The following is a 15,728-nucleotide window of genomic DNA, read 5'->3' on the forward strand; positions in this document are numbered from 1 at the left end:
CACATTATCTTTCAGTGGTTTTGATATTACGGCTAATTCGGTGACGGATCCAAGCTATTTCATTTGATTATGTGAAGAAACACAAGCTTAGACCTTCAAGTATGAATACAAGCGATTTAGAAGTGGAGCCTCAACCACCAAATTATCTCAAAGCACATTCTCGGTTTCATCTCCCTCATTGATCAATTGTATGCAAAACTATTATTAAATGTTTCACTAACAAATAAATCTTCCTAGGCATTTATACTTTTTATGCTTATTCTGCACTTTTGTGCAAAAAAAAAAATCCACCCAGGTGTGTGTGAGAATGTGGGGTACAAAACAGATGTGCACTATTTGTGTGATGCAGATTGTAATTTCCTTTTCGAATTAGCCACGTAAAGGAAATGCTAATTTGGCTCATTACAATTCCACACAATATGCTGAGATAATAGAATATAGAAAGCTTTATTTATCTACACAGTCACTCGGTTTATGATTTTTAGGTAAATTTTTTTTTTTTTTTTTTTTTGTTTGCAGCAATATTTATACACACGCGCACCATAAGGAACATAATGGTGCCTGCAACACCTTTCTGCAAGACCGGACACAGCGTAAACAGAAGTGATTTGATTTTTGATGCGCCGTAAAGCAAAACCGCGGCCAGTGTGATCAAAGTTTATCTTGCAGTAGTTTGATCCAAATTAAAAGCTGTTTCTCACATTTTCGCTGTTATTTAAACAAATACTATAGTCTGCTTTTGAAAATCAGGCAATATAACAATTCAGCATCTGCACTAGAATTTTAGGGGGAAAAAAAAACAAAAACAGATTTGCAGAATTAATGGCACCCTGTCCAATTTTTGCTTAAAAGATAATTAAAAGGTTATAATTAAATAGCTTTTTAGTTAATTAATACAATCTCACACTGAAAATATGAGAGAAATCTATTTGCCAATTTAGTCCACCTATTCAATAAATCCACCAAATTTCAGCGCCCTTACAAATTCTTATTAACACTTCCTTTGTGAGCAATGTGAACTCCTGTTTTAGCTTTCTTTCTTGCACTCTCCAACTCTTTCTTACTCTCGTTTGCGGTTAAGGATGAAGGAATGAGGCTACTCGTGTATCAGGGTGACTCTGGAAGAGGTGACGAGTGAAGGAGAGAGCACCCAGGCGGACTGAAAGGCCATTAAAGAGTTTCGCTCTGTCACCCAGCGAAACTGTAAGTGCCAAGCACACTTCAGCCGAGGAGGAGAGAGAGAGAGGCACGGCACACTGAAGGGCGCTCGCATACAGAGTCTGCACACTTATACCATACTGACTTCTTAAAGCGTCATGGAAGTCTCCGCTGCATACGCTTTCCGGCACCATTTCTCCTTGGAGCGTTTAAATGATGAATTTTCTGTAGTCAGAGCTTATTATTATAAAGCCACTATCAGAGACCTGTCATAACAAACAAAACTCTAATGAATCATTTAGATCATCTTTAAGACGCGGTATTTATAAGATAAAAATTGCCGTTTCAAAGACAATAAATGAGTGTCGATAAGGGAACATAAGCTACCTACAAACAAATATTTTACTGACAATTTAAACACCTCGTCAAGTGTATTAACAAACAAGAAAGCAAACTGTAGAGAACATCAAAACACATATGCCACATCTTCTTAGGGAATTTGTCTGCATCAATCAAACGGCTGGAGCCTCCGAATGCATCAAAGCTGAACGGAGACAAGGGTCCCCTTAACATGCAGACAAAGCAGAGATGGCTTATCACGCTCATCATCTACAGTTTAGCGTGGTATGTTAAGTAAAAGCAGGTGCAAACAGAATACAGCAACAGGTCCATGCAGCAATAGGCATGGAGCAGCCTGTTTGACAAAATGCCCCAATTTTCTGATTGATTTACATTCAGTCACCGTTTCATCCTGGTCCATGGGGGTAGGAATCCATCCTAGGAATACACCCTGAATACACAATGCAACACTGTCCTCTATTCTTACACATGCTGCGATGTTTTATAAGTGAAATCATACAGTATATCATTAAGCAGTCAGAATCATTGAATTCTGGAGTAAAAATCGTCTGGAATGTCCGTACCAAAACGCACAAACTGATTTTATACTACAGCTACACAACATAACATATCAAATATAGCGGCATTTTTCTATTAACGTATCAAGCTACACAAGGCTATGTGTGCCAGAACACTGGCCTACAAACATGGTTGCCATAAACCCAAGACACACAGACCTGACTTTTCCTGGATTATGTGGTTCTTCCATAAGTTGTTACCACAAATTTGGAGGCAAGCAGTTGTACAGGTTCTCTTTAGATGTGTTTTACTTGAACTAGGGGACCCAGATTTGTTTCAGCATGGCAATGCCCCTGTGCACAAAGCCAGCTCCATGAAGATGTGCTTTACATGGGTTGCATGGGTCCACTATAGAGCTTTGACCTTAACCCTATTCAACACCCAGGATAAATTGAACCAGGCCTCCTCTTTCTACATCAGTACCCTTGTGGCGGAATGAACACAAATCTCCACAAGCACACTCGAAAATCTAGTGGAAGGAGAGTGGAGGTTATCAGGTTAACAGCAAAGGGGGACTAAATGTGGAATAGAATAGATATACAAATCTTATGATCAGGGGTCGAGTTTAATCTAGCTATGGAAATAGCTGAGGAGTATTTTTTGTTGTCTACAAGCTCAGTGAGAAAAGAAAACACCTGACGAGGTGTAAACATGCACACCAGCTCATTGTTTATTTTCTTTTAATAGCATGTCCTGTCATGTTTTATTATTCACCTGAGCGCTACAGGCTCGGCATGAGTAAAATACCACATTTCTAAATATACACAGACCAGCCATAAGATTAAAACCACCTGCCTATATATAAGCAATTCAATTAAATTCAATTCATTTGTATTTGTATAGCGCTTTTAACAATGAACATTGTCTCGAAGCAGCTTTACACAGATAATGTGGTGATAAAAAATGAATATGTTCTTTATAAGTAACTTTGTCCCTGATGAGCGAGCCTGTGGCGACTGTGGCAAGGAAAAACTCCCCGAGACGGCATAAGGAAGAAACCTTGAGAGGAACCAGACTCACGAGGGAACCCATCCTCATCTGGGTTGCACCGAATGTCCATTTATTGCAGATATATACGATGTTGCTGGGTGCAGTAATGGTGATCAGAAGCAAACTGTAGTCCTGAGTCAGTGTAGCAGTCTGTTGATTCTGTCTGATGTTCTTTTCCTGTTCTGTCTGCAGAAAAACGCAGCTCTACCTCTACCATGTTAATCTGTATTCTATGTGAATCTCAGGTCTATGAGTGTTGTGATACCTCATATTCACGTAGCAGCAGTGGTGATAAAAGAACGCGCTCGAGACACAGTTTGTTGAAGAGAAATCAGTCTACATATAAAACATTTGTCACACAAATATTTGTAACACATTATTGTTTAGTTTCTAAATAATAGAAATGCACATATACTAGTAATTATATATAACGCAGCTTTTATAGATGCAAATATGTTAAAAATGATGACTTGCGATACACATGCCAACTTGTATTTCATGCATCAAATCGGTAACTTTTATGTCGATGCACTGATGTGAATCGGTCGATCTTACTACGTATCCCTAATAAACGCCAACCAGCTGTTATTAAACCTTGTATTCACTGAATCAGAAATTCCTTTTTTCTTCATGTTTTGTTTTCCCCTAAGATTTAGATTTTTGCCTTGTCTTGTTTATGGTATTTGCTACTCACCTGACCATTGTCCGTTTCTTCTTCTTCCCTCTTTAATTGACAATTGTGTCGATGTCGGTTGATTTAAATCTGTTTCATAGCTGCATAAACTTGCTAATACCTGCACTTGCATCCATCCCCACCACCTTTGACATAATGGTGTACAAATCAGTAGTCTGCTCTTCCTTACAATTATAATTAACATGCAAATCTGAGAAACACAATAAAACATATAATTCTTTTTGAAGTCATCATGCAGAAAAGCAAGCAGGTCCATGCTGAACTCCAATCACATCAGTCATGTTACAGACACACCTCCAAACTTGTGTTAAATGGTAGGGAAAAAAACTAAATCTGTTACCAAAATTTGGCAGAAAGACAAATCAATCATGACATCAACAAATCAGTTTGTTACTTGGGGTTAGTGGTTCGCATTTATAGTAAAATGGCAAGAAAAATTAGATATGTGTTGACTAGACAGATCGTCATAATCAGACAAGTAGAATGAGATATGATACTGATTTAAATGCAATTTTGGTGAATACTTGATCATTTTCTGAGCCCATCTTCTGAGATATCGAGCTGACTTTCCGTGTTATACAAAACATCGCCGATGTTAAGGAATTGGGCTCAAACACAGCTATATCCACTAGTCATGTGAATGATTTGTGTCCTGTCACACACCATCACATATTCCTGCACACCATCCAGACACTATTATGCAAATAATGCATATAATGCTCCAGAACCAGCACTGAGTCCTGAATGAGTTCATCCCACCGTGTGAATGCTTAATGTGACAGTTAAAAGTCTGCCTGTATCACCTTAAGTGAAATGATTTATCACTTATTGTGAATCTCTCAGAGACGCTTATGCATGTAATAAATCATTCAGGTCGAACTGTTTATTGATATACATTGATGCCTTCTGCCAAACAATCAGGGCCTGAAACATTCGGGTATGTCAAGAAAATGCAAGAAACACTGTATGCTGATGCATATAATCATATAATATAAACAAAAATATTGGAGGAACCTGAATTTTGAATGACTTTGGATGCTATAGCATTACATTTTGCCTTCACTTGAACTAGGAGACCCAAACCTGTTCCAGCATGACATGTACACAAAGCCAGCACCATTGAAATATGGTTTTTCATGGTTTGGAGTGGAAGATCATGAGCGGTCTACTATAAATCGCTGACCTTAACCCTTGGGGATGAACAAGCTCTCATCCCCACAATTACACTCCAGGTTATTGTGACAGCAAATGGGAATTACATGTGGTATGGAATGTTTAAAAAGCACATAAAAATCTTATGGTCAGGTCCAATGCCTTGACCACTAAGCTACCACCTCCCTGGGAAAAGAGGGAAAGCTTCAGTCATTCACACTAATGTAGATGTGTGAAGTAATAAGAAAAAGAGAAAATCCACTGGTATCAGGTGGTGTTATTTCAACCTTTCCTCAGGGCATGTTTACCAGGTGAACAGAAATCATACATTTCACCTAAAATCGATCTCCACCTCCACAATGACCAACAAAGTGTATTCTAATGAAAATATTTTGCATGTAGACTTGTGGCATAATTTGAAATAAAAAAAATCCAAAATTCAGACCAGGTAGAACGGAAGGACAGTAGGACCTGGAAACCTGAACCAGTGCCCACTGAATTTGAAGAACCTGGTGGTCAATACCGATTCTTGGTGTTTGCTTTCAAAATACAAAAAATTCTCTTACAGCTGATTAATGTTGATGAGAAGAGAAGGATGTTAAAAAAGCAGGAAGTTTTCTTTCTTATGCAAAAAGTGTTTATTAAGCAAAAAAAAAAAAAAAAAAAAACACCACAGGGAGTCAAGATAGTATTGACAGTAATGATGATAAAAGGTTTTTTTTTTTTTCTAAAAAGGAAGTATATGCACAGCACATGCATCCATAGGAAGGCAATCAACACAAGACCTGCAGCTCAAATGCTGACTACAGGAAACGCATAATCATGAGGACACAACGTTCAGCCACACAGTGGTTTATTTTTAAGACTCGGAGACTCGAGTCTATTTATAGAATGATGCATTTCACCTCGCTAGTGAAAGTGTAAATATTTTACTATCTGTTTCCCCTAATGATTCACATGTTCATTATGGTACGGTCATATGGTTCCTTATTCCTGTACTGCTGTTCAACCTGAGGATATTGGTTCTGGAAATCAGTTGTGCTTATCTTTCTATCGGAGCAAGTCATCGCTGCCCAGGATAATAATGGCACTCCAAAATGTCCGTTATTTTGAAATATCGAATCGGTGATCCACATCTCTGTCTGCTAAAGAGTTGTTACTTTCTGTGATTTGCCTCATTAGGAAGAGGACCAATTCAAGTGAGGCCACGAACCCTCGAGGAATTCAAAGCCCTCACAAATCCACTCTGCTTTCTTTATGTATCGATTCAGCCATATTCCCTCCATTCTCTTATGCTCGAGCTCTTAAATCTGCCACTGATGTCCAAGAAAGTCCCGCAGGGGCCACTAGCTGTGGATACGGCCTTAACGAGGGCTCGATTGAGGAATGTAATGCTGTAACTTCAGCACACATGGAGATTAGAAGAGAGAGAGAGAGAGAGAGAGAGAGAGAGAGAGAGAGAGAGAGAGAGAGAGAGAGAGAGAGAGAGTGAGAGAGACATGTTCTAGAAAAGATGTGTTCTAGAAAAACAACTTAATTTTCTCATAAACTAGACATAGCAAAATTTGTTTGTATACACTGAAAAATTAAGAACGATCACGAGGAAACAACGTTTATGTCGTGATCACGACATAAACGTTGTTTCCTTGTGATTTCTGTTAATTTCTGTAAAGCTGCTTTGAGACAATGTATGTTGTGAAAAGCGCTATAGATATAAACTTGACTTGACTTGACTTGACTTGACTTGACTTGACTTGACTTGATCACGACATAAACGTAGTTTCCTCGTGATCACGACAAAAACAAAGTTTCCTCGTGATCACGACATAAACGTTCTTTCCCCTTCGGGAACTCGAGCAGCGTCTCGTTCCCTCTGGGAACTAAGGTTACTTTCGTAACCTAGAGACGTTCCTCGTGATCACGACATAAACGTTGTTTCCTCGTGATCACACGTTATTATCCAGTGTATTCGTCATAAAAGCGTGTGCACGAGAAAGCGGGTTTTGACATTGAGATCACAAGAAAAAGTCGTGATCATGGAAAAACAACTTTTGTTATGTCGAGATTAGAATGCACGGCCTATTGTTCTTCCATGGTTATTATGTGTTACATATTTGGAGGTGCCCTTTGCCTTCCCAGATACAACTGAGAAAAACAGAGATATTCTGCATATGGAGGCACAAACTCAAACTAAAAAAAGACATAAATGTAATAAAGATAATAAAAAGGCTCATTTTAAAGAGGCTGTTTTGAAGCACCACCAGCAAGTTCTTAGATATTACAAATCACAAACAGGCAAGTTTCAGAGCAGAGGTCATTTTCCCGCAGTCTGCAATAGAGTGGCTTGTCAAAATGTGCAGTGTCTTCAATGACCCACTTTCGCGTTTAATGTCATTCCCAGGACAGATACAGCTCTACATTTCACCCAGTTGACAAGAGTGGAAGGGCAAACCCACAGCATGCATAATGCACATGCCCAGTGGTCGACTGTTCTCCCTGCTCCACCGTCTATTTCCAATACATCACAACTGAGTTTCAGCATTGAGATAAAACATGATGTAGGCACAGAGACTGCCCGAGCGCCTCATGTTCACCTCATTTAACCTGCCTGAGTGAGGTTTCAAAGGATGCAGTGAACCAAAACCAGAAGAGAAAGTGAGACAAAAAAAAGATGAAAAAGAGGGAGGGAGAGAAAGAAGAAGAATGACTGTTAAGGAAAAAAGAGAGAGACAGTAGCCAAATTTAAAAAAATGGTGCCTCTGGAATTCAGTGGGGGGGCATTTTGCTGGTCTGCCAAGAATTTACAATGAGTATGGGTAAGAGCTACAGGAAATTGCACTGCAATACAATAACATCTTAGCAAAAAAATAAAATACGATCATAAATAAATATAATATACGATTTCTTGTTATAAGATTGCAATAACCCAAACGCACAATTATTATACTGTACTGATTTCAAGCTATTTTAACTCTTTATCAAGGTTGAAACGGTCTGATTACATTCCCACAGTGCTCATTTGAAGCATTTATTTCTAGAAAAAAACTAAATCATCTGCCAATAGAAGAAGAAACATACAATTTTGTGTCATGTAATAGATTTTTAATATGTTTAACAATCTAATATTATGTCTTTGAAATCTTATAATAGAAATATTAGATACACATTTGATTATATAAAAAACTAGGTTCAAATGCTAAAATTATTTTGCAGTGTGTAAATTGTATGTTCTGCAAAAAAGACCACAAGACATTGTGTCCCAACTTTGATGACCTGCTGACACCCTTTTAGTCCTATTTTGGTTGCTTTTAAAATCCTCGCACACTACAATCATTCAGATAAGCATGCATATTTTTCAGGAGCGACCTGAGAAACTACTGTTGAGAGCGGTTCAGATCTGTGAGCAACAAGCCCTGACACCTTTCACTTCTTACACAATGCTCCCAAGTCGAGGTCGAATCCAAACAATTTGCACTCATTTTTAATCACCAGGCTTATTGATTACTGACAACTCAGGTTTTCTTCCTTTTTTTTAAATAAAGCTTTCATCTAAAACATAAAATCTTGAACCTAAACAGTGAAGAGTTCATTGCTAGCAGCAAACTGCAGCAAACAACACAACAGAGCAAAACAAATGTCCCATGATGCTCCTGATTCATTCATATGAAGTCGGCTATTTGATTTGCAGTCGTGCCAATGAGCGACACGAGCACGAGCACAGTTAACATGTAATAATACTCGGAATGCAGCTATCGATTATAGATTTAGTAATTGAGTTTTCTACCGATTAGTCCATCAATTAATCATCATTAAAAAAGTATTTTTTATTTTTTTTTTTATTAAAAAGCAATACTGAAAAACAAGTCATTTCTTTCCTTTTTTTTTGTTGGAAAAATTTAAATTTTTATTGCTGAAATTGCAATTTGCGAAAACTAAACCTATTTAGTGCATTTAACTGCCATATTACATCAAAATTCAAATTCATACAGTAAATATATAAAGAAAAAAGAAAAAAGAAAAATCAATTTTAAAGAGAAAGAGAAACAAAAAATAGAGAAAAAAACCGGTAACCGCACTGTACGGTGTTTACTTTATGTTTTAGTTTGAAATGATCCCAAACTCTGGAAACTTTCTGTTGTGTTCTTTGGCATGAATCTTCTCCTCACCCCTCACTGTTTTCTCTCCGTTCCTCCATTTGTCATTCGGCAGCGTCTTCTGTGTTAAACCTGTCCTGGGGTCTCATTTATAAACGTGGCGTACGCACAAAACGAGGCTAAAAACGCAAAGGTTGTGATTTATGACTAAATTAATAAATTGATGTGAGAAAGTGCGCACCTGTAGGTGAACTCTGAGCCCAGCACAACGTGGAAACACAGAACGCGAGAAGGGGAACTGGCGACGCAGATGGCACGCACAACCTTTGCGTGGAAAGTGGCGTACACGCGCTTGAAGCCCCGTTTTTGTGCGTACAGAACTTTTATAAATGAGACTCAAGAGCGGCCCAAAGATTAGCGGTTGGTGCGTCGGTAATAATGAATTACTCGAGTTATTCAAGGAATCGTTTCAGCCTTAAATAATATGTCTGTAAAACATGTCAGGCTAAAAACATGGTTATGGATGCATCCCTAGTACAAAAAGTAGACATAGTGTTTACGGGTTTTGGAGATGTTTGATCCCAATCTTACAACTTTAGTACATCGAGATCAAAGCTCTTCCACCGCTAGCTCTAGTGTGGTGTCTGGAACATCTGAAGCCATCTCTAAAAAACAAGTGGAACACAGCAGTGTCGAGCAGCGAGAAAGAAGATGGGTCTTTCAATTTCACGCCAATGAGATCCAGTTACGGGATTCATGAGAACATTGTGAGATCCTCACACATTGAAATGTTCTTTTCTTGTCCACCAAAAGGAAAGATGGTGCTGTAAATCTTAACAACCCTGTCACCTGAAAATCAGAGCTCCTCTCAGCTGAACAACACATCATTGTGCTGACAAGCCTAGAGAAAGCTTCAAGCAGCCTGACACATGATGGCGGCAAAATAATGTCTTTCTTTCGTTCTTTCTTCTTTTAGTCTTTATTTCGCCTGCCTCTTCACAGCTCTGCAGTCTGAGACGGGGGGATGATAGCACCTCGCCACAGCACACGGCTACTTACAGGACAGTTTTAAGTGGCAGGTTAATGCCTTGTAATGAGCAGCTCAGCAGTCGAGGCACGAGCAGACACGGTGAAGCTACCAAACAAGCCTGTGAGAACAGTAGACTGTGGGTAAATCATGGTTCCTGGTGCACAGTGGAAGGACAGACCTTCATTATTCATCCAGATGTTCACTCACTAACTGACTGACAGAAAGAGGCAGCAGCGCAGGCCCGAGGTGGAGGACATTTGGAATTTGTGCTGTCACTGTTTGGGATTGAGCAGGGGCCACTGAATCGTGCACAAATAAAGTGGCTGGCAGACGGACTTCGACAGGCGCTGCAGGATTTCTGCACGGTTATCGCACTGAAACAGGCTCGCTGACTGTTTACCAAATTGCAAGCCGTTTAGATGGTCTATAAATTTGGCTTCGCATGCTAACGATTTTTCTGTTCAAAATGTCATGTTCAAAACGTTTTTTCAAAATGAAAGTTATTGTACACATCAGTTAAAATTCACCAACAAATCCAGCTAAATGTTGATGGACATATACTGAGATATGCAGATATCTGGTGCTGAGAGCCTGCAGCAGAACATCACCAGGGTCGAAGGATTTTGCAAAACCAAAAAAAAAGTTATTTAGAGCTTTATTAGCATTAGCACGTCTCAGGCACACTATAGGGGTGTGTATAGTGGTTCTTCCCCAAACTGTTACCACAAAGGAGCCCTGCAATTATATAAAATATGCAATAGCATAACATTTTCCCTTTAATTGAACTAGGACAGTCAAACCTGTTCCAGCATGACAATACCCCTGTGCATAAAGCCAGCTCCATGAACATATGCTTTACACTGGATGGAATAGAAGATCTTCAGTGGCCTGCTATAGAGCTCTGATCTCAACCTATTGAACACCTTTGGAATTAATTGGAACGCTGACTGCACCCCGGCCCTCCTTACCCTACTGAACATCAGTACCTGACTTTACTAACACCCTTGTGGATGAATGAGCACAAATCTCAACCACATTCCAATATCTAGTAAAACATCTAGAAGAGTGGCGGTTATTCTAACTGCAAATGGGGAATAAATGTGAAATGGGATGTTTATAAAGCACATACATAACCTATGGTCGATTGTCTACACACGTTTGTTCATGTAGTGTAGTTTAACAAGATTTTATTTTGCCAAACCACAGCTTCATTGTTAACATTGCTTTGAATTGTTGAAATTGTAAATTATTAGTTTTATTAATAGATTAGTTATTTTATATGGTTAGTGCACCTTTTTATGCAATTGCACGTATTTATACAAAGGAAAGATCACCTGATTAACTACATAGGCCATGTGTCATCAGGGCATTCTGTTATCACTTCCCAGATTTACAATTTATATATTTTTATTCATACACTGTTTCTCGATTGGTAGTAAATCATGTTAGCTAAGAAACGTAAAATGTATTAATTTAAAATTAAAATACAGTCAGCATATAAGAAATGTTGGGGTATATGCAAATGGAACAAAAACGAACCCGTGTACATCTGCAGGGACTTGAATGATCAATCAACAGGATTCCAAACGTGTGTGTAATGAGGCAAAAGAAAACAGAAGAAGAGCTTCTGTTGTGTCTGGTGCTGCCAAAAACTCCTCCTGCCCTCTCTGACTGTCTGAAAGCTCATGTTTTTAACAGGAATCGTTTATTTGAAAGCATGTGCCAAATACATAGCCAAAGAGATGTATTACAGTTTTGTGTGCTAATGTAATATGTAATTTAAAGGTTTCTTGGTAATATTAATATTTCAGTTTTTATCAACTTTTTAGAAAAGACAATTACAATTACTGTGATAATTGGTAAAAAATGCATTCTCAGGTTATCGACAAGTTATACAAAGAAATGAACACATAAAAGTTGTTGTTCTTAATCAATAAAAGTTTAATTGCTTTGATCTAAAAGGAATTAAACAATTGCTCTCATTGGAAAATTGGAAAATGGATTTTCCATTTTCCAATTTCTATGGATTGCCATCAGTAGCTCCAATTTGCATCAGGCAGCAACAAGCCAATGCATCATTAATTATGATTTCTATAACCATCTTCACTATGCCTTACAGCATGTAAAAATGACAAACCCCTCTGCCCCAGATGTGTTTTTGAGAGTTTTGAAAACCGGTAAATGAAGTGAATGAAAAATAAAATGAGGTCCAAAAAAAATAACAATTCAAAAGCCGTGACTCAAAAAGCACAGTACATACAAACTGCAATTCAGTACACCATGTCAACAGTTTATTCAGAACTCCATCACCTGTTAGAAACACAAAGTTTAAAACAAGTGTACACAAGTTCACAGAACTAGCCGGAGAATGTTTGGCACCACGCTGCTATAAATATTTCAATTTTCTAATTATGGTGCAACATGATTCTAATAAAAATGATCCTAATAAATGATTAACTAACACCAGAAGCTTGATCAGATCGTATCAGTCCCATTTAAGAAAATATGGACTATAATGTGAACATCCGCACTGATACAATGCAAATTGTTTACATTGAGTTTCCATGTGACAGTAACGCTTGCAGGCCATAATCATTTTATTCATTTTTCTAATGTCTACGTAGAGTTGTAAAATCTTGTAGTGATACAACAACTGATGTAGACACACACTGAAAGTAAATAAACTAAACTCATTAGAATGTGTGCAATTACAGCAAAGTCAGCAGGGCTTTGTTTTTCATTACGGGAACGATCCAGGCGGAATTGCACAGTTTTATTGAACAGAAATTCGGAAAATTCACTCAGTTCCTTGTTTATTTCGTTTCTCCTCTCTAGTAGAACCTAATTTCAACAATATTTGCAATTACAAGGCAAGATTAGCCACCCAAGCAGTCTTCTTGCTTCTCTCTCAGCTAGTATGCCTAAGCATAGTTAACATTCCATGTATATTGGCCCCTCTCTTTATCTCTTTCTCTCTCTCTTTCTTTCAATCCCTCCTTCCCTGCATTTCCTGCTAGGCTGCTCGGTTACGTTAATGACGTACAGGATGAATCTGTCTCGAGCTGTCTGTTCGTGACTGTGCGGCACGAGCACAAATCAAAGGCGCCGTTTCTTGCCCGCCGCTGGGTAATTGTGATGTTTTGTGCTGTGCTGTGGAGGGGGAGGGGGCTCCATCGGCAGGACTAGAGAAGAGAGGGATGGTTGCCTTGGAAACCCCGGTCTCAGACAGAAGGAAAGAGAGCGACGGAAAGACAGAACAGATGAACTATGACTACAAGACAACACCAAGAAGCTGGAGAATACAGAGAATGAACAGCTGGACATTGGAAGGTGGTCGCATACTGGATGGAATATAAGAAAATGAGGAAAATGAAAGAGTGAGGAAAAAGATAAAAGCAGAAAGAGAATGTTATTGATTCAGCCCAAACTGCTCATCAGTGGAAAAGTGGGGAAAAAAATGTCAACTGTAATGATGTAGCTTGCTTCAATAACAAGAGATATAACAAGAAGACCATTTGAATTTCTGCCCCTGTTCACATTTTTGTTTGTTTTCGAGATAATTAGATTCGGGTCATGTCACCATGGCACCAATTTGCTTGTAAAGTGTTTTTTTTTATTTACACCATACCTTTGTTTATCCATAAGAGAACTAAATCCACTGACAAAGCTGAAGCTGTAATCCATTAAATAGAACCAAAAAGACACAAATCTTGCATTTCAAAGGTAGAAATAAGCAAAGAGCTAACATTCTCACCAAAAGGTTCAAGATTAATGTGGATTCTGTCCATTAATTACAATATAACCAGAGCATGCATCCCAAAACCAATAGGTTCTTGTTTGCTTTTGTACACAGCAACAAGATGCATCCTGTTTTGAATTAAAGCAGCAGCCAAAAGTTCAGTCTGTTTACAATGAAAACTGTTAATACAATGACATTGTCCTCATCGTCATCACCATCATTGCAGGCACTGTATATTTGGTAAAAAAAAAGAACAACAACAACAATATACCAGAAACAAGGACCTTAACATCAACCAGAGTTTACTGTACGGCTGTATTCATCAAACACATTGCTGGAGATCTAACAGAATTTAGTTCCACCTGCTCAGGATAATCTGTCATTTTGATTCATTCCTTTTAATTCTGCCTGTTTGTATTAAGCTTTGCCAAAAGACATTGCCAAAAGGGAGCATTACAAAAAGCCTAGGTGCAGATTTTGATCCAAAATGAGCATAACAGCAGTAACAGTGATATGGTGCAAGGAAACGGATACATACACTGGTTTTGCAAATGGTCAGAATTACCATATCAAGGGAGAAACGGAATTTTGCTGGAAGGTGAACCTCCAGGAACAGGACTGCTTTAGAGTTTCATCCTCAGACAACAAAATTCTAACAGAGTTGACTATTTGGATGAATGCAAAAAAGATGTGCAGGTTCAGCATAAGCCCTAGATCTCAAAGCTACAGTTACAATCACAGCAGTCAGTAAACGTAATCCTGAGCAGCTGAAGTGCTTTGTAGTCCCCCATCATGCCAGTACAAATAGGTCACAGTCTAAGAATACCAGCAGGAAAAACACACAGGTCAAGAGAGTTCTTTAGGAAATGAGTGCTCATGTAAGTGCAACATTCATACAACTCCCTTTTCAGATGATGTCACTGATAATTTTCAAACCCAGTCAGGGGTTAAGAAAGAAAAGTTTACTCACAGGGTACGGTGCGGAGGTAGAGGTTATCCCGTATGATCTGCTGGAGCTCGTGGTCCACCGATCCCTTCTGGAATCTGAGGTTTAGGTAATGGCGAAGGTCCTTATCTACGACACCTCCTGCAAAACAGAAACATGCAACTCAGTCAGCGGTCACGGCGCATTCAACGTGGCTCATCGTCTCTCAGCTGGTGTAGAACCCCAGAATTCATTGAGGTTCCTTAAGGATCGACGATGGAGGGATTAATTAGGGTCTTGGCTCCAGTTATAATGACGAAAAGCAGGACATGCAGAAGACAGAGAGTGCTTATTTTTTAAGGAAAACTAAGCTGATCGAAGGTTTAAATAGCACTACATATTCAAATAGATGTTTGAACTCAATTGCATCAAGCTGATACTACTTGTCAGAATGTCAGCCTTGAAAACATTGCTTCAGTATGTCATCCACATTTCAACAAAAAGGAAAGAGAGAAAGCATAGAAAGAAAATGTATAAAGATGCTTGACCATAGTAGATGCTCTCTCTCTCTCTCTCTCTCTCTCTCTCTCTCTCTCTCTCTCTCTCTCTCTCTCTTTTTCTCCATCATAACCTTGAACATTCGGTGCAGCCAAAATGTAGCCAGCCATTAATGGATAAATACAACAGCTAAGCTACCGACAGTGCTCAGCATGGCAGTGTCTAGTGTTGCCCGATTCGTAATTACACAGCTTCCACACACAACCCCCGCTCCCCCCATCACACACACACACACACACACACACACACACACACACGTACACACAGGTGAACAAAAAAGCCAGAGCCGGCATTCTTGACGTTCCTGCTAGATCCAGCTTCAACCAATCGGCTGTGTTTTAAAATCACCGCAGTGATGTATTCGTAAGCACACATGCGAACCCAGAAGCGAGCGATGAAACATCTGTGGTATTGGTACAGCTGAAAATTCACTCAATTCTGCCCTGCTTTGACATTGAGAATGTAACATG

General features: G+C 38.9%; 1 protein-coding gene across 30 annotated transcripts in view; it reads right to left on the bottom strand.

The window, feature by feature from the left end:
* magi2b (membrane associated guanylate kinase, WW and PDZ domain containing 2b) overlaps positions 1 to 15,728 on the bottom strand; it is a 163,021-nt gene that overhangs the window by 120,154 nt on the left and 27,139 nt on the right. For all 30 annotated transcript variants that reach the window (XM_083560821.1, XM_083560839.1, XM_083560824.1 and 27 more), the window contains exon 2: positions 14,746 to 14,862. In XM_083560821.1, coding sequence (XP_083416947.1) covers positions 14,746 to 14,862 — 117 coding nt within the window. The remainder of the gene's footprint in view (positions 1 to 14,745; positions 14,863 to 15,728) is intronic.

Source organism: Silurus aristotelis (genome assembly GCF_946808225.1).
Source record: "Silurus aristotelis genome assembly, chromosome: 14".
Taxonomy (NCBI): Eukaryota; Metazoa; Chordata; class Actinopteri; order Siluriformes; family Siluridae; genus Silurus; species Silurus aristotelis.